Raw genomic sequence first — 19,743 nt, 5'->3', positions numbered from 1 at the left:
TGCATGTATGTCTGTGTGAGCATGTCAGATCTTGTGGGTGCTGGGAATTGAACCCAGTTCCTCTGGAAGAGCAGTCAGTGCTCCTAACTGCTGGGCCATCTCTCCAGCCTCATGAAGGCACTCTTATTTCGTCGAACTGGACTGCGATTGCCAAAACACGGCTCTTCTTCGGGACTGGCCTGAATTCAGAGAAGAACGGGAAGGGAGGAAACCAATGGGAAGGATGGGAAAGAGGAGCAGAGAAAAAGAATCAAATGCTTTTCTGATCTCTCCCTATGGCCCAGTTTGTTAAATCAATCTCAGTGCTATGTGCAAGGGTCGCCTCTCTATTTCCCACATGTGCCAAAGACAAAGCCTTGTATTCTCACGAATAAGGTGCTGTTTATAGCTTAACAGACCAGTGCAGGAAACGAGCCCTTTTCCTTATGATCCAGCAGCTAGCTGTATCTTTTAAGGAAGTAAGCTGGAGCCACCGCACAAGCAGAGATCGCAAGCAGCTGTGATTCTGTGACTGACAGGCAAAGATGCTGGACGATTTAAGGTCCAGACTAGAAGGGATATTGTCCGCCACATTCACCACTGTGACCTTGGGGCCCGTAACCCTCCCTGAGATAGAGGGTGGAAATATTCATTTACTGATGAAGCATGCAACTCCAAGACGCAGACAGCAGGGTGAGAGACAGGGCTTGCTCTTCCTTCTCCAGGCACCAGGAGCAAAGACAATTTATCGACAGATCTAGTGACTTTCTCGATGAAGGGCATAGGAACCTGCAACAGTTGGTTAAGGCTCAGCTTAACCAGGAGCATCTCCCAAAGCCAGCTAACGAGAAATGAACGGGCCGTGGATGATCCCAAGTAAAGGTTCCGGGGCCCTTCTTATATATGAAACACAGGTTGGAAGAAAAAGCAATGGTTCAAGTTCTTTTATTCATGGAGAATATTTATTTCTTTATTATTTATTTCTTTATTTATTTCTTGCATACTCTAAAACGCACAGTGTGGGTTTCATTTCTTCAAAAACACTTGTGGGACTGGTCAGTGTGTCAGAGACCTTCAGAAACATTGCCTTAGGTTTCAGCTAAGCGAGTCACAGAGATTGGTCATGTACTACTACAAAATTACAGATCTAGTTATTCTTATTCAACAGTGACTAGAAAAGCTCTGAGAACACCTGACATACAGCCAGATGGGGAAAGAGAAAAGCAGAGGCTACTGAAGCAGGATTTCCATATATATATGACTCTATGTACAGTATCAGAATTCTTTTCCAGACAGTACACATATGCCGAAATCATTATAAGGGCACTCTAATATAAATGCAAGTCTCACTAATTTTCCTTTTTTTTTCTCTTTGGCTCACAAATGCACGAAAATACCATAAACAGTATTCAGAACTTACTTCATTAATATATAAATAAAATACATTACAAATGGGAAGAAAATACAAGATGCCTCTTTAACATGGTATATATCTGAATATAAATAAGCAAATATTTGGCTGACATACAATTCAATCATTATATGTGCTTCCCCCCCCCGCCCACAGACAGACAACGGTAATATACACAGCTACACAAACTAACCTCTAAGAACACAGCAACAGCATGACTGTGACAGATTCTGCTACTATTTCCCCTAGCTGGGTACTAACAGGGCGGGTGTGGCGCTTGTCATCTCCTGGTGCTGTCTGTCATCCGTCACCCCTTCAGGTGGGAACAGCTCTGACAGGGAGGCAGGCTCCCACCAGCAGCATTTCCCTGGGTCCCTAGGACACAGCAGTGGGGGTGCCATCTGCCCTGCAGTTAAGACTCTTAATAACTTGGGGAGGTGAGGCTAGTTCTCTGGGGGACGGGAGACATGCTTGGTCTAGGACTAAGCCACACTCACTATACATACATGTACATAGAGAGAGGTATATATAACTGTACATATATATTGTATTCCTATTGTGCAGTTATTTTTTTTTTAAAGAACATTATTTCCCGCTAACGCTAACAAACAAGCTTACGTGAGGTTGTGACAGATATTTTCTGAGAGATTATAATTCCCTTCAGTGAATGGTCCAGGGTGAGTTAGCTACTGAAGGGTGCCAGAGGGAAAAAGCGTGGCCGGGAACTCTGGTTCAGCAGAGGGGACTTACAGGTCCTGGCCCAGCCTTTCTATTTCCTCAATGAGGAAGTCGATGTCAGACTGAGTGGCTGCTGGGTTGGAGATGACCATCCGGAAGAAGTTGGCTTTGTCCCCCTGTGGCTGGTAGCCGACCATGGTTGTCCCTGACTCCATCATCAGGGCTTTGATCTTGGGAGCCACCTTGTGATGGAGAACAGAAAGTCAAACTCAGCACCGATGAGGGTGACAACCCTCTTTTATTATTATTATTATTTTTAACAGACCAACTTGGTTTACTTTGTGGTATTTGTCTAGAACAACAGAAGCACTTTTAGAACTGTATTTTTCACGGCCAATATCTAAACCCACCCAACAATGAGTTCACTTAGAAAGCACCGGGCAGTTGAATCTGGAACGTCAATCTTGGAACAAAGATAATAAAATGAAAAAAGAAATAAAGGCAGACAACATTACAAGTTATGTTGTGTATGGCATAGAGTCCAGGATACTGCCTGGCACATAGACTGAGCTTAAATATCCGCTCAATGGCTGCATGCCTAACGTGTTACACAAATACACCAATGATTCTAAACGGATAAAACTTGATGAACGACTCAACAGAGAAGATGAGCCAGCACTCAAGTAGGCTTGGACTTAGTCAAACAACAGACACGGCAGAATGTGGAATGTCCCAAAGAAGATGTTTATTGTTCACCTGCTGTGTACAGAGTCTCTGTAATGAAGCACCCTTCCGAGGTGGGCCTCTATCTTTTAGAGGCTTCTACCTTATCTGAACTGTGGCAAGGGAGCAATGCAGACCCCAGAAGTATAAATCAAGATGTACCACCCCACTACCCAGAAGCCCACCATGAGGCTTTGTTTGTTTACCCCTCCCCTTTGAGAACAGCACAGAGGCAGGAGGATGGCCAGACCAGGGAGACAAACAGCAGGGGGCGGGGCAGTTGCCTGTCCTTACCCTGTGCAGCTTTTCTCGTCGCTCAGGGCTATCTGGAACCCCTCGGAGGCTTTGTGGAATGTACCAGAAGCAGACGTTTGTGTGCTCGGGCTGCAGAAATTTCAAGAGACAATCAAGCAAACAAAAATAAGATGATTACAACTTGACCAAAAGCCAGAAGCAGTTCTGGAGAAAGGTGGTTTTTTTTTTTTGTTTTTGTTTTTGTTTTTGTTTTTTTTCTTTCCCCTGGTCCAAAAGAAAGTGGTCTGAATGGCATCTGCAAAGCAACTGGCAAGAGTGTTGACTCCCCAGCTCCCCTCCCAGCTTTCTAGATTCCTAACCTACTGCCTTTGTACCTTGAAATGACAACAACAATGGCATTTGAGCGATTCAGAAAAGGGCGTTCCTTTGATGTTGGTGCAGAGGGAAGCTACTCAGCCTACTTTATTGATGCAGTGTGTGTTGGTTGGTGAGAGAGGCTTGCAGTTTTCTCCTTTAATGTCCACCAGGACTGTGCCTGTTTCTAGGTGACTGGAGGCTGGAGACATCACAGTTCTCATTTCAATCTTTTTTTTTTTAAGTTTTTCAAGACTGGGTTTCTCTGTAGCTTTGGAGCTTGTCCTGGAACTAGCTCTTGTAGACCAGGCTGGCCTCGAACTCACTGAGATCCGCCTGCCTCTGCCTCCGGAGTGCAATGTTTTTTTTTAATAGACTTATGTATCTATTATACACACAGTGTTTATGCATAGTGTTCTGTCTGCATGTTACCCTGCAGGCCAGAAGAGGGCACCAGATCTCATCAGATGACTGTGGGTCACCATGTGGTCGCTGGGAACCCAACCCAGGACCTCGGGACTCAATTCCCAACCTCTACTAGAAAGAGTAACATCGCGCTCCCACCGATCAGCAGGAGCATGGCTTGGCACTCGAGGACTTTGGTGAATCTCGGATGATGTCTTGAGAAGGGTATATAGACACCTGCTCGTTGTGGTGGTGCTCGATTACAGCCGATTATGAACGGGCTTTCTTTTACCGGGACTGGCAGTGATCCCATACCTCTTTATTCAACTGTGAACTTGACCAAGGCAGACACAGTATTTATTCTGGCTAATATATAACCCTGTGTCCGGCGCACAGCTGGCACCCAGGAAACCTAATTGGGCTAATAGGTACTTTACTGTGTATAATCAGGGGAGTGTGTGAACCTGGGCAGAGGCAGCTTAGCTGATTCTCTTCACAGTGAATCCAGGGACAGCAAACCCTCATTTAGAGCCAATCTCGGACGATGAGGATATGTCTGACCTCTAAGTTTCTTAGGCTTGGGAGATACTTATGGATAGAGTCCAACTCAAGACAGACCTGAGAACAAGGAAGGGTTGGGACCACAGGAAGCACTCTAGGTGTGAAGGACTGGCTGAGAGCTTTGTGCTTTGGGGCTCAGCACCTTTAACTGTGCACTGTCGCTTCAGATGGGGCTGAATGACTGGGTATGGGGGAATGGAAAAAGACTTCTGACTATAGAATGACCAAAGCTTACCTCCAAATTAATCATGTAACGAATTTAGGGCTTGCTGGCAGCGCTTGCCCGTGCTGCACCGTGTCACCTCGCTACAGACTTGGTTTTGAGCACCCAACAGTCACACCGGTACTGCACATGCCGTACAGTGCCCCACAATGTCAAGGGGTGGGGTGCCTGGAACAGCTCCCCTCAGAATCCACACTGCTGCAAGCTACGAACAGCTGAGTTTTCACCGTATATAAAAAAGTGTTCTGTGCCCATAGAAAATGGCCCAATTGCAGAAAGCAAAGACTTTTTAATATTTTCCTATTGACACATTCTGCCATTTTGTTCTATACGTGCTATATATGAAGGCAAAGCAGAATTCTCTGCATTGAAGATTATAAAATCAAAATCTCATTCAACTCTAAAAAATGCTGATTCTCTACATCTTGCAATATCATATATTCAACCAAAATTTAATTCTTTGTGTCAAATCAGTAAGTGCACCCATCTCATTAGTATGAAAATTTACTTTAGTCTTTAATAAATAGCAAGACTGTCTACCAGAGAATTGCTTTCAAAAATTACCTTTACTATTCAGCCTCGCTTTGTCTATTTTTTAGTATCCATATACCTGGATTGAATAAAGACATCTTGGGTAAAAGGGGCCACGCATGGGAGAAGTTTAAGTTTTGTTTTGGGTGAGATGACAGACATCTATCATCTGAGCTTCTGGAACTCTCCCCCCGCCCCCCGGGTTGTCTGGGAGCACGCGTGTGGTCCATGACGACAACCTACCTCACCATCAAAAACCATCTCAAATTCTTCTCTGTTTTTAATCTTGGCATAGAGGTATTCAGCCAACTCCAGGCATTTGTTGATCTGATTTTCAAATCCCACAGTACCCTGTTTCAAAGAAGAAAACTGTGTTGATATCAAGTTGCATTTCCCTATGAGGGTCATTTGGGAAGGCTATGCGGTCCTTGGCTACGGGCCATATAAAGAAGTGTAGTCTCGGCGATGGATAGGAAGGACCATCTAATCAAAGGCGCTGGTTAAGAAGGACCATCTAATCAAAGGTTCTGGTAGGAAGAACCATCTATCTAATCAAAGTGCACAGCTTCTTCAAAGCCCTGCATGAAGAAAATGCTTTTTCCTTTTTTCTAAGACTTTTGTTTGGTCCTCTTAGAAGTTGTTCTCAGTGGGGTTTTAGCTCCCTCCAAGTGAGTCACAAGCTAGCTGTTTAAGCATAGTGCCACTCAAAGTGGCAGACCCGGACTGAGGCCAGAACACAAACTGCAGCATGTCTGGGATGAAAAGAACTTTTTAAAAAAACATTTATTTATTCTGTCTGTTCCCCCCACCCACCCTGTATGTCTGTGTGTGTGTTTGTGTGTGTGCGTACTTGCACACAGGAATGTCTTGGTGTGTGCCTGTGTGTGAAGGTTAGAAGACAGCTAGTCAGGTTTTCTTCTTGCATGATCCTCCTGGGGCTCAAGCACATGGCGGTAAACGCTTCTGCCTGCTGAGTTACCCCCTGGTTCCACTAAGAAACTTTAAAAACAAAAACAATTACATATAACTGTTGATAGCAGTCACAAGAAATGACTCTGGGTTTGTGTTTTAATTTTTCTAACAGTTTCTTAAAGGTCCATGATAGGTCAAAGGAACCACCGACTGGTTCTTCATCACAGACACTTTGAAAGACACTCTCACAGAGTGCATCTTCCCCAGCCCCATATTCTGGCCAAACCAGTCCCCAGTCCACACAGGCAATCCACCTTTCCTTAAACAGTGACTGTTCCCTTCCAGCAACAGGCCAGCGGACAGGTTTGGAAGCCATGGCTCTCAGCGGCCACCCCAAGACTGCACTAGCTCTAACTATTGATAAACTGGCTGAGCTTGAGTTTCAAAAGCCAGCATGGCTGATTGGCAGAGCAGCACGCAGGCAGGCTGCTGTGTGGGCTGGTGCTGGTGAGGCCAGATGCATGAGGCTGGCCTGGAGAAGGCTGGTGAGCCTGGGCAGAATCCAGAGCTTGCAAGGCAGGAAGCTTTCTAAGGGGGGCTCTTCCTCACAGAGGAATTCCACCCCGGGGATCTTCCCTCCACACCCTGGGATCTTCCCTCTGCAACCCAGGGGCTGAACCTCCTAGGGATAGTTCAAGAGGTCACTGTTAGCCAAAATGAAGCTGCAATTATGGAGACAGACCATGTGGTCATTATAGCAGTGCAAAATGATAGGTGCTCTTTCTCTTACGGCGGTGAAGTTACATGCTTAAAATGCCTGCAATTACTTTGTAGGAGAAATCAAATCCAGACTCGACATTAAGGCAAGATGGCTGAACAAGGAAGAACACTAATCACCCGACAGTTTTTCCTATAGAAGAGATAAATATCTGACTAGATATTGCTGGAAAGCCTTATTGTTTGGAGGGAAAGGTAGCCCAGATCTGTACCGTGGAAATTATTAAAACTAACAAACAGAAACAACAGATGTAGAGCAAGGCTGTAAAATCCAAACCGACCTTAAGCTGGCTGCATAGCAACACTTTAGAAACAGTCGTGTGGTGATCTCTCTCCCTTCTTGTAGCTTTATCACAGATACAGAAATGCAAGCCAAGAGGGTGATGGCTGCACGCGCAGTGTACTCCAGTGCATCTGCACGAGTCCCCAGAATCAAGTGTCACGTTCTAATCCCAGCAGCCCCGCACTCACAGAGTTCCACGAATACAATACCACGTACACACAGCATCATACACACGTACCCATCTAGAACACCACACAAACACAGGCACCACACACACCCACACAGGCACCACACCCAATGCACACACCACACAGAGTAGAGTATAAAGTGTAAGCCATGTGATAGCCATTTTTTAAGTAGAAACTTAAAATTCAATATCTGTATATATATGGACACATATATTTGAAATATATATATATATATATATATTTCTTGATGAGGTCCTTCATAAAGGAATTCTGAATTATTTTCAGACTAACATGGTAGTTTTATATCTTTTCCTACATCCTCACTGAATAATTTTAGAATTCTTAAGAATTATTGCGGAGGACAGGCAAGATGGCTCAGTGGGAAATGGCGCTTGCTGTCTGAGTCTGGTCTGGGAATCCATGAGAGAGGGAGCCAGCTTCTGCAAGTTTCCCTCTAACCCCCACCTGCACACCACAGCACATGCACACTCACACTCATAAACACACATCCCCAAAATAGAAAAAAAATATTTTTTTAATTTAAAGAGAATTATTGGGGAAGTCATTATCTTGGCAAACTTTTTAGTAAGAAGAGGATTATAAGAATAAGAAACTTCCATATGAATTCAAGGGAGAATGAGCTGAAGGAGGGAGGGCTGACGTAGGCCACTGTTGCTACAATTGCTCCACTCACAAAGAAAACGTAGGTAACTCTGTTACCTAGATACAGTCACGTGTGCAGTGGATTAGCTGTGATACACCGCTGCCCCTCACCCGACCTGTGCTAGCCACATCTCTCCGCTTCCCACATTTCCCCCTTCGTACCTTGGCTTTCCACATCAGCCAGAACTTGAAGATGTCCACATGGCGGCCGCACTGAATCGCCTTGTCCCCGGTATCATAGGAGACATCATACTGCTTGTCCGGCTGGAAGAGGTAGCCTGCACACATCTGGTTGCATCCTTGGAGTATACCCTGTCATGGAAATCAAAACACGAGCCACTGCATTCGCCGGCCAGAGATTCGGCTGCAAGGATGGATTTGGGGACCACACCTCCTTTCTTCTGAGGCCTTGCATAGATTCCGAAGTCCTTTAAAGTCACTCTTGGAGAATGCCCCTGCCTATCTGTCGCTCCAGTTAGAAAATGTTCTCTTGTGTTGGATGCCTACAAGGGACCCACTGTTCCTCCAAGGGACATCTGGAAATGTGAGTGGATGCTCTGAGGTTTACCGTTTTCAAGGAGGAATTGCTTTGTCCTTCTTTGGGCAGGGCTTGGAGTATGAAGAACTTCCATCCCCCCAAATACTAATCCCCCCCAACTCTTCCAATTTATTGACGATTTCTTAGGAAGTTCAGGTAAGTAGAGGAGGGAGCCTGTGTGGGTTCTGACTCCCACAAGAGACCGGCTGGAGTGGGCACCACTCCTGCAGCAGGGTTTATGAAGCATCAGTACTCTGGGTGTGGGGGAGGAAGGAAATCTGTCTCCAACTCATTTACAGAAGCTTTCTTAAAAAATCACATTTATTTATTTTGTGTATGCACACACACATGTGTATGCACATGTGTATGGGTGTGTGTGCATACATGTGTACACCATGGCATATATGTGGAGATCAGAAAGCACTTGAGGGAGTTGGTTCTCTCCCTCTACCATGAAAATCTCAGGGATCGAACTCAGAGCCTTGTGCTTGTTAGCAAGTACCTTTACTGACTGAGGCATCTGGTTGACCTTCCAGAAGCGTTCTGGCTAACAGTCCCTGTTACCCTAAGTCAGTATTTTGTTTACTGCTCCATCTAATTTTTTTAAGCTAATGAGACTACAAATATTCACTAAGAAATCAAAGTATGTTGCAGTGAGCACAGTTTGTTCTCATTGATTGGGTGACTTAGCAATCATTCTCAGGTCTGTGCAGACATGAAGAAATACTCAAAAGAATTTCACTGAAGGGTCTGTCACCAACAGGGTACCAAGACTGAACAAAGACAAAGGTCAGCCAACAGCAAGAATCCAAAGGAGAATATAGATTGCTGGGAGGGCGGGCAAGGAGAGTCTGCAGCCTCACAATGGGACTACCAACCATTTCTCTCTCGAGCACTGGGATGTGCTTGCTACCGACGCATCTCTGCAGGGAGTACAAACCTTTTCCTTGACCAAAATGGCGGAGCACTGTAGCAACACGCCCATCATCTTGTGAGGGTTCCAGGTGACTGAATTGGCCCTGGAAGACACATAAGAACCTCTGAGAAGATTGCAGCAAGAGAAGAGCCTGTTGTCTTGAGAAAAACCCCACCCAGCCCCACTGAGGTCCCAGGTGCTTTCCTTGCCCAGTCTCCTAAATTGACCCTCAAGCAGAAATGCAAGCTGCAAGCAGTCTCTCAAGGTGTTGCACCGCTGAATTCCATAGACCTGTGACTGACAACAGCTGCTGCCACTTACTTATGTGTCCGACTGTTCTCAGAACTCTAGCCGTATCGACTGGAAAGTGGCTAAGGACTCAGGCTTTGCAGGTGTACTGTGCAAATCGGGATCCTAGTCCTGACATGTCCTAGCTTGTGTGACACAACTCATCTGTGCTTCAAGAGTTCACATCTATCTCATCAGAATAGAATAAAAGATAAAACACGTTCATAAAATATGCAATGCTTATCACAGGGCCAGGCATATGTAATTCTCACAGAAATACTATGATGTAGACATTCCTATTACTTCTAGTTTAGGTGGAGAAGCTGATGCACAGATGGGTTAACCAGATTAAAAAGTCACACTGCTGGGAGGTGCTGATCTAAGTCAAGCCCAGGATTCTTTTTTACAGCCCATACACTAGTCGGAATCCTTGTAGCCAACAGCCGTGGACATCTTTTTGCCTTTACTGTTTTTGTTTAAAGAAGGGCTGGTGACGAGGCCCTACCTGCTGATGGAAGGCACACCTAAGTGCAATGATCAGCCGCACTGCCAGACACTTAGACTAGCTAGCAGCAGTGATTAAGTGAGAAACAAAATTTTTTTTTTTTTTGCCAGTCTGGGCTGCAATGCTCACTTAACAAGCATGGTCTCCTAGCAACTGCATCACTCTGTCAGATGCAATTAGATGACTAAGGAGCACGCTCGCTAGGACATTACAGAAACAAGTGGAGTGTAATGTAGAATGATTCGAACTTGAGAAATTTGCTTCAGTAGGCTACAGAACCGTTTCTGATGGCCTGGGCCGCAGTTGGACTCTGCCTTTTAATACTCGAGAAGGGTGTTTCCTTTGATATATCAATTGCCTTGGAATTATACCATCGATGCTCTCACAATACTAAGTTATTGCTGTGGGTTTCTAACCTCTTCCTTAGGTCCTTCGTGGGTGTGTGTGTGTGTGCGTGTGTGTATGTGTCTGTGTGTGCTTGTGTCTGTGTGTCAGTGTGTATGTGTACTGAGTTTCAAGAAGGGGCAGAGGTTGAAGAACTTTTCCCTTTAACCACATGAAAGAGACCAGGAAGGAATCCCGAGGAAGGTTAACCAAGCGCTGATATTATGGAGAAGAATCTCTGTCAAGCCACATTTAGAAGGCATGAACTTAAACAATTTCGTCGTCACTGACACATATCAAGTCATTAAACGTTATACTTAGATCTCATAAAATGTCTTTAAAAATAATTTTCTGAAGGACCCAAAGGTGGGAAGTAAATGATTCCCCACTGCTCCAAGCGGAAGGAAACAGGCCATAAAGGGGAGTTGGCTCCCTTCAGAAGACGTGCGTGCTTCAATGTAAACAAAGAACAAGTCTAGCATCAATCCTTTCGCCTGTTCCCGAATCTAAGGACGGACAGTGAAAACCCTCTGAGAAGTCTAAAGCGCAGCTGAGCCGGCTCATCTACACTTAGAGTATTTTCCTCCAAACCATAGGGTCCTACATCTCATCTTTCTCAAGGCAGTCTCGTGTTGACAATGGCGGTGCAACGGGGACAGAAGGGAGCAGGCACAGTAGCGGCTATGAAGCCGGAGCTGTTGCTAAGAGAGTGCTCTGATGAGCTTGCCTGGCCCAGCTTTCCTACTGGCCTGTTCTTCCACTCTCCCAGTTCACTCCATGCCCACTGTCCTCAAGATTGTCAAGATTATGTCTCGGGGCCCTGGGATTGACCGTGCCCACTGCCTGGGATAGTCTTTTCTACACTTTTGCTTCCCATATCGCTTTTGCCACAGCTACTGCGGTAAGTCGGGAAGCTAGGTGTGTCAGTCATCAGCTACCTCACTGAGGAAGAAGAGCTGAAGGGGTTAGAGACCTGCCTGTCCCTCCACCGTTACTTTTTTCTCTGTAGGCACCTGCCATTGGTGAACTGAAAACTCATTTGACTAGGAACTAAACCATGCAGCACACACTCAAAAAACACCAGGCAAGCTAAAGTTTGCCCCATCAGATTGAGTTTCACCGCTGAAAAACATCAAGGCTTGGGGAATTAAGGTTGACATCAAGGTTGGAGGAGGACGGGCTGGACCAAGGTGTCTAGGGTATCTGATTCAGGAGATGAGGAAAGGCTACCAAGCCCCACTGTACCTTTCTATGCCACTGAGTTTGTGGCGGTGCTTCCGGGACATGAGCAGCCCACCACCCCAGGCAGCCTGCAAGGACAAAAAAGAGACAAGAGGAAGCCGTGATGCCGAAGAATCGAAAACCAAGCTGGGCATGGCTCTAAGGAAGCGGAAACAGGCAGATCTCTGAGTCTGAGATCCTTGTCTATGCAGCAAGTTCCAGGTCAGGCAAATTACACAAAGGATAACCTATGGAGTAAGTCTACACTGAGTTCAAGCTGCACAGACACCAGGCTCTTCATCACTTCCCATTTTTTATATAAACTTCCTCCAGAGAATGTCTTAGCGAGCTAGAAAAATCGGGTGGAGCTTGTGGTGGCTGTGGACCAAGGCCAAGGGCTCAAAGTGCTGTGGGCAGCCAGGGATTCTCTCAGCCCAGTATTGCCATGCGGGCATTGCAGACTGTTTAAAAGGCAGGCACAGCTACCTGCTTCTTCTAAACTAATCCTGAGAAACTCAGAAAGCACCAACGTCTGCTGGGTTTGGAGAACCCCACAGAGCTCCAGTCATAGCAAGACACTCTTGTGGGTACCATAGTGCCTGGATAGCCTGGCATCGCATGGGACACAGCCCAGCTTTTGGTAGTCATTTGTTCAACAGTGGGACAGATTGTCCTATTGTGTATTTCCAAGAAATTACATCCAGTAAGAGAATGGACAGGCAGAAAGGAAGGAAGGAAGAAAAAAGAAAGAAAGAAAGAAAGAAAAAGAAAGGAAGAAAGAAAGAAAGAAAGAAAGAAAGAAAGAAAGAAGAAAACCTAAGGCTCTGATCACATATGTAGGAGTGCACATTTGCTATTGCTGGGACATTCTGGGACTAACTCTCCGAGCTGCTCATGTCTTCTGCGTGCTTCCTGATTTTCCTGAATGCAGCAGACAGGCCCTCTTAGAAGTGTTACAGAGGGGGGATACAGGCAGGCAACGGAGTGTTCACACTCACGGCCGCTTCCTGTATGTTATGTCTTCTTATTTTTCTCTCTCTGAAATCAGCTATATTTTACTGTGCACCCATTCACCCAAGTCTGTAATGAGCAGTAGACTTGAGAAGGAGCCACACCAGACAACTACTGGCTGTCAGGACAGGGGATGAATCCCAGAGGGTGGCCAGGGTCTGTGGCAGGTACTGATCGTGAATGGCGGGCTGAGGAGTGGGGAAGAGCAGGAGCTGAAGTGTGTAGAGAGAGACGGGGAGGGTGTTCAGGGCAGCTGGAGGCAAAGCAGAAAGCAGTGTTATTTCCGCCCCTTGCCAGGACCGGGCTGCGTGTGAACGAGGGCACTTACGTCCACATGGAGCCACAGGTTGTATTTCTCACATATGTCCGCGATCTCCTGTATTGGGTCGAAAGCTCCATAAACAGTTGTGCCGGCAGTTGCGTTGACATAGAGGGGAACGTATCCCTGGGGGGCGAAAGAGATAGTCGATGAGTGGTTTTCTTCAAAAATGTTTTTATTTGTGTGTGTCTGTGTGTGTGTGTGAGTGCGCACGCACACACCACTGCCCTGAGCATGGAAAAGGATTTCAGAGATTCCTAGAGCTGGAGTTACAGGTGGCTGTAACCCCAGTGTGGATGCTGGGAAGGAAACTGATTCAGAGGAGGAATGGTATGGTATGGTACAGTACGGTATGGTATGGAATTAGTATGGTATGGTATGGTATGGAATGGTATGGAATTGGTATGCCTTCCTAACTGTGGAGCCGTCTTCCCAGTCCTCTTATATGGGCTTTTTCTAACCTCCCTTGTCTGCTCATTTCTAAGGGAAGTGGAAGACAACAATATTCATTTCGAACTGTGAGCCAAACTGGTGTGGATCAGAGACCACAGCTAGAAGTGTTCTTGTTCATCCATTCATTCAACGGGGTGATTTTGTTTTGCTTCTTTTGTGTGACTTTTATGTGCCAGGCCTTTTGATGCTGGGAACAAAACAGAGAGCAAGTAGATAAAGAATTCTAACAAGATGGACTTGAATTAAACAAGCAAAATATAGAAAATAGATCACAGTAAAAAATTATATGACAAAAAACACAAAGAAAAGGTTAGTAAGTATTTGGAGCGATGGGCCGGCTTTTATCTAAGCATTTCACTTCTGAACATTCTCTGGATACTAATCTCTGTGGGAGCCACTCTGTTCTAAGTGGTTTGACAAGACAATTAAACTCAAACATTGGTATTTTTAAAAAGAGGTGGATACAAGGACTGGAGAATTAGCTCAGTTGGTAAAGAGCCTGCCTCCAGAGCATGAGGACCTGAGATCAAGCCTCGGAGTCCCCACTGAAAAAGCCAGCATGTTGGAGCATGCTTGCAATGGGAGAATTGGTTAAGTGGAGGCAGGTGGCTCCTGAGGCTCGCTGCTCCACCCACCTAGCCGCCCACCTTGTGAGTTTCAGGCCGGGGAGAGACCTTGTCTCCAATAAATGTGTGCCTAAGAAAGACATCTGAGACGTATGTCCTCCGGCTTCCACACACATGCGCACAAAACTTCTGACACATGAACATGAACATGCACATGCTCCCACATAGTAACAGTGGCAGGTCTGCATGCTGGCTCACAGTAAGATGCCAACAGGGAAAAGAGGAAAGCAAAGAAACAAATGAAAAGTGCTAGGACAGGTGGAGGAGATGTACAGGAGCTCAGCTCTTGGTCAGTAGACTCTATCCATCTCTCACTCACACTCTATCTATCTATCTATCTATCTATCTATCTATCTATCTATCTATCTATCTTCTATCTATCTATCTATCTATCTATCTATCTATCTATCTATCTATCTATCTATCATCTATCTTCTATCTATCTATCTATCTTCTATCTATCTATCGTCTATCTATCTATCTATCTATCTATCTATCTATCTATCTATCTATCTATCTATCTATCTATGTCTTGTAGACTCAACTTTGAGGCTAAAAGCTGGAAATAAGTTGGAAATCAGTGAATGTCCAGACAGGAACCTTAGAAATGGAATTATCCTATTATCAAAAATTTTGACTGTGTAGGTCAGAGATCAGTCATTTTTTGAGAAAGTACTCAGTGAAGTTTCAGATGAGCCAAATCACACATACCTTCTGCTTGGCTTCAAGAATTTTTGCCTCTAAATCAGCTGGGATTATCTTCCCCCTGTAATTGTTATAAAAAGAAAGAAATTAAAATAAAGAACCAACAAGATTATACAAGGAAAAAAAAACCCTTTATCACCAGCAGGAAAAAGTAATTTAATTGGATATTTTCAACAGACCATTAGCAGCTTGGCACACTGTACCGCGTCAGTCCTTAAGCACAATAAAACAAATTTAACAGATGAACACATTTAATACATCAGGGACTAATGCTCGCTTCCCCCGCCTACCTTTCATTGCACTTTATCAAAGTCACATTGTCGGTTCCAAAGCCAAGCGCAGCCCCGGCTTTCTTTATGGAATAGTGACTCTGCAACAGACAGAGGCTTGAGGTTAACAGTTAGTCCCTTAACACACCGGAGTCCAACAAGGCAGAGTCTCCGACTCACGTGCTCTGAGGTGAAGAGGACAAGCTTGGGCACAGCGGCCATGCCCTTTGTCTTGACTTCCGGGAAGTACTTGTAGCGAGCAGCCATGATGCTGTACATGTTGGATATGGCGCCCCCTATCAACAAGCAGACATAGCAGGAGGTTGCGAGGCTCTGTAGCGATTAGCGGTTTTTTTTTTTTAACGTGGAGGTTGAGCTGGTGCTTCAAGACATGAAGAAAGGGAAGGACAGTATCCTGAAAGTCTTACTGGCTTCCTTACTCTTAAGGACTTCCCTCTGGACCCTTTGCTCTGAACTGGAAGGGGCTACACTCATCTCCAAAGCTATGTAGGCAGTTTTGCTGGAGATGACTCATGTATTTCAGTGCCTATTCAAAGCCTATATAGAATATAAGAGACAGTGGTGGCAGCGGCAAAGACACAGTAAGTTACAGCCTCCCAGCTTCCATCTTCTGTGTAAGCTGTTTACTGAACAAAGCTGGATCTGCTCCCTGACCTCAGAAGACAGAGAAAGAGAGGAATGGCGCTTGCAGACAGAAATAGAGCATCTCTTGGTAACCGGCTGAGTTAGTGAATCCAGGAGAAGTCCAAATCTATTCACACAGACAAAACCTCACTCATGTCCCTCCAAATAAAGATCCAAGCAGAAAGGAGATAGCTGCCCAAGGCTAACCAACACAAACTAGTCACTCTGGCATTCCCTCAGTTCCCTGAGAATGAAATAGGCAAATCAGTGGTCTGCTCGAATTGCCTGGACAATTGTATTCTTATTTTCTCCCCTGTATGCAGTTACATTGCCTCTACCACCACCTGTACCTGCTTCTTACCACCAAGAACAGCTGTATTTAAAGGTTTTTTATTGTATCTACATTGAGTTGGAGACTACAGTAGATCCACTATTTGGGCTGAAGTCAGTTAACTGATCATCAGATTCACTGATCCCTAGATTTGCTGTTGTCAGAAGGGCACCATTTAGCATGCCCCAGACACAGCCTTGGTCAGCTGGTTCACAGGGGTGAGAGCACGCTTGCTAGCCTTCATTCTGACAAAGACAAGAAGGCAGAGAGTTATGATCACCGACTGTAACACATACATACGTGCAAACGTTCCAACGAAACCCATAGTGTCTAGAATTGACCTGTGTTAGCAATTTTAATAAATAAAAAAGAATCAAAGGATCCACATTGGCAGGGCAATCAGTTACAGAGAAGAAACCTACCAGGAGAAAATATCCCGTCACCGTCTTTACTTGACCATCCGATGATCTCTCTCATCTTCTTAAGTGTTATCTGTTCCATGAGAACGAATACAGGTGCAATCTCATATGTAAACCTGCAGTGGCGATGAAAGGAAGGAGGAAGGGGACATAAACCTACTGATTTGATGAACACAGACCGTTGCTACAGCAGTTGTAGTGGGCACTGAAAATGGATGCTCAAAACCGCTAAAGTGATGTCTCCTGAAATCACATGTTGCTGGTCCAGAAGGGTCAAAACCCAGCCTGGCTTACCAAAAGAGGTGGTGGGCAGTCTGCTGTGAGATATTTCACCAGCCAAAGAAGAGTCTCACCTGTCTCAGGTGGGCTTCACCCAGAGGAGAGGATTCGCCGTTACTGTTTGTAGGGCAAACGTTAATTTGAGAAAATGCATTTCAGCATCTACTTACAATTGGTAGAGCCATTTTATTTCTATTAAAGGACTGCCCATTTCACGCTCATAGGCAGGGCTAACGTCTATGTCTCAGAAACAATGTAAACCTCTGAAAGCTGACTGTGAAGATAATTGGGAATATTGACCCCATGTTTTAAAGATCTCAATGTAATTATCTACATGTTCTTTCTTCTAATAATCCCTAAGGACAACTATGTATCTATAACTCCCTGGAGTCAATATCTGTCAAAAATAATTAGAAGTGATGATTTTCTAATTACAAATAACAAATAACAAGAAGACGGTCAACTTGCATACGTATCCGACTGTGAGCGTCAGGTCGCCTGACAGGTTGTATTTTTCTCCCAACAGACAGATGTAAATGAAGCAAGCCATGTTCTTTTTAAAAGCAGTTCAAAGCAGTGGCTCTGTCTGGTAGGACAGTCATTGCAGCAAGATCAAGATACTAAACAGGGTCCAAGAGACGTCAAGGAAGACCATCCACAGAAAATTGAGCCTGAAGACAGAATATAGTTACTAGACTCTGAGGCTCCTTTTCTCTTGTTTTGGCTCGAACTTCTTAAGCTCTGGTGTCTGTTGGCTGAGCCAAGACCGTCCTAGCTGAAAAGAGATGCCTGGACCAATCCAGCCAAGTGATACAGGAGGCATTGTCATCACTTAGAGGTGTGTGGCTGAATGCCAATGCCAAAGACTAATGGGGATCTTGCTTAATGATTTAGAAAAGCTAATTTGCAAGAATGAGATAACTATTGCTCCACGTAAAACACAGGCGAAGCCACTAGCTTTAATCAGGAGCGAGAAAAGCAGTCACATTAATCATGTGGCAATACAAGAGGACACAAAAGATCCAAGAGGATCCTCAGGGGACATGGCTGGTGGGAGGACGAGAGAGACTTTGTTTCAAAAGGAGTATGTTCATTTTCCTTGTGTGTGGGGGGGGTCCCCCTGAAAATTTGGGAGGAAGACTCTTGGAAAACATGTGTTCAGTTACCATCACCTCTGGAGGTCACACTCATGCTTTGGTTCTGCTCTGAGCCCCATCACCGTAGCAACCAACACTCCCTCATGTCTGATGGCCTGATGAAGGAAGAAGAAGAGAAGGGTGCCTGGTTTAGCCTGGGATGCCGAGGGTAGCAAGAGGCAAACTCATGGGTTGTATCTCCACATTGTTGAACAAATGTATTATCTGTGGTTCCAGTGACTTTTGGAAAGGTTGGAATGGCCAAAATGTTTGCATGGTGAAGAGGTACTGGCGGCAGTTTGCGTGCTCGGATCTCATAATATCGCATACCAACAAGAAATCTCCCAAGGTCATGGAAAGGAACGGTGGAGTCACACACTACAGTATCAAAACCATCGCAAGGACTGGATGAAAGCTGAGGTCGAGGCGAATCAGTATTAGATGGTCAGGCAGGGACCATGCTGGGGAGACAGAATGTGTGGGACTGAAAACCGAGGAGTTTGATTTGATGTGTGTTTCAGGACAGAAGCAACTTAGCCCTCTCGTTCATACAAATCTGCCTTCCTAAGGAAGCCGACCATGGCCATTCCTTTCAGGACAGGCAGGAAGAGTCTAGAGCTCCACCGGGAGGCCATCTGGTCTCATGGATTTCAGAGTCCTTATCTATGTTGGGTACGTGGTTCCTAAGCCTTCATTCAGTTCTCTTGACCAGATACAGAGTGGCTGTTCTGTGCATCACAGGCCCTATGTTTGGAGGAGACAAAGATGATACAAGACACCGTTTCCAAGTCTGAGATGGACACTTACTACGGTGAATCAAGCATTTGGTTCTTGTCCTGAGCTGCATCTTGTTTGAGGATCTCTATCTTGGTCTGGCAGACCAGTTATCTCACAGTTATTACTATACTGACTCTGGAACTTAGTGCTTATGTCTTTCCTTTCCTGGAAACTGGGGGGGGGGGGCACCTTTTGAAGGACAAGATTTTTGTGTGCCTAAGACGACTATACGTTTGCAAAGTTTTCTCTGGATATTTATTGGTCATGGATGTTGATTTGAGAAATGGACCAATGAGATGTCTTGTTCCAGATACCTCTGACCCTGTCTTCTATTTTGGGTCATATTTGTGGTTATACTGAGAGGGGTCTTCCTGCATCTGTATCTTATGAAAGGCTTTGAAGTTTATCCTAGATCAGTAGATCTTGCTCATTGTAATTGGATTAGCAATACCTTTAGGAATTCTAGGAAAACGATAACCCTATCTCCAGGTGAAAGGTGTGAATATACCATTATTTTATGTACAACTGTAAGAAATTCTTCCCCTTACAACTTAGACCCCAGCTTAAAAAACCTTTCCCTAAGTGACAGGAGAAAGATGATGTCAAGAGATCAAAGGTCAATGCAGATCCAGAAGAAGATGGTGGGATGCTGAAGTCACAGGACATGGTTCATTTCAGGATCCAAGATCAGTTCGGTAGCTCTGCAAAGGACTCGGGCTACAGCCTAAGAGTGTGTGGATTGGAAGCAAGGATTTAAAACAGCAAGATGATTCTGAGTAGGGAGGTGGGTCGGCCCCTGGACCATCCACCTCACTTTGCCGGTGAGATGCACTCAGAATTAAATTAAAGTAACTTAAAGTAAACTAATGATCAAGATGTTGCATTCAGCCGGGCGGTGGTGGCGCACGCCTTTAATCCCAGCACTCGGGAGGCAGAGGCAGGCAGATCTCTGTGAGTTCGAGACCAGCCTGGTCTACA

General features: G+C 45.2%; 1 protein-coding gene across 2 annotated transcripts in view; it reads right to left on the bottom strand.

Annotated features, from left to right (window-relative positions):
* Nucleotides 1–916: 916 nt before the first annotated feature.
* Gad1 (glutamate decarboxylase 1) overlaps nt 917–19,743 on the bottom strand; it is a 40,482-nt gene continuing 21,655 nt past the window's right edge. For both annotated transcript variants that reach the window (XM_005346538.3, XM_005346540.3), the window contains exons 7-17: nt 16,577–16,689; nt 15,359–15,474; nt 15,200–15,279; nt 14,916–14,970; nt 13,135–13,251; nt 11,820–11,884; nt 9,422–9,500; nt 8,106–8,255; nt 5,364–5,471; nt 3,086–3,175; nt 917–2,310 (exon numbers count right to left, since the gene is read on the bottom strand). In XM_005346538.3, the coding sequence (XP_005346595.1) occupies nt 2,137–2,310; nt 3,086–3,175; nt 5,364–5,471; nt 8,106–8,255; nt 9,422–9,500; nt 11,820–11,884; nt 13,135–13,251; nt 14,916–14,970; nt 15,200–15,279; nt 15,359–15,474; nt 16,577–16,689 (1,147 nt within the window). In that variant the 3' untranslated portion in view covers nt 917–2,136. The remainder of the gene's footprint in view (nt 2,311–3,085; nt 3,176–5,363; nt 5,472–8,105; nt 8,256–9,421; nt 9,501–11,819; nt 11,885–13,134; nt 13,252–14,915; nt 14,971–15,199; nt 15,280–15,358; nt 15,475–16,576; nt 16,690–19,743) is intronic.

Source organism: Microtus ochrogaster, chromosome 4, assembly GCF_000317375.1.
Source record: "Microtus ochrogaster isolate Prairie Vole_2 chromosome 4, MicOch1.0, whole genome shotgun sequence".
In the NCBI taxonomy this organism is placed as follows: Eukaryota; Metazoa; Chordata; class Mammalia; order Rodentia; family Cricetidae; genus Microtus; species Microtus ochrogaster.
This window is presented reverse-complemented; position numbering and strand designations above follow the sequence as displayed.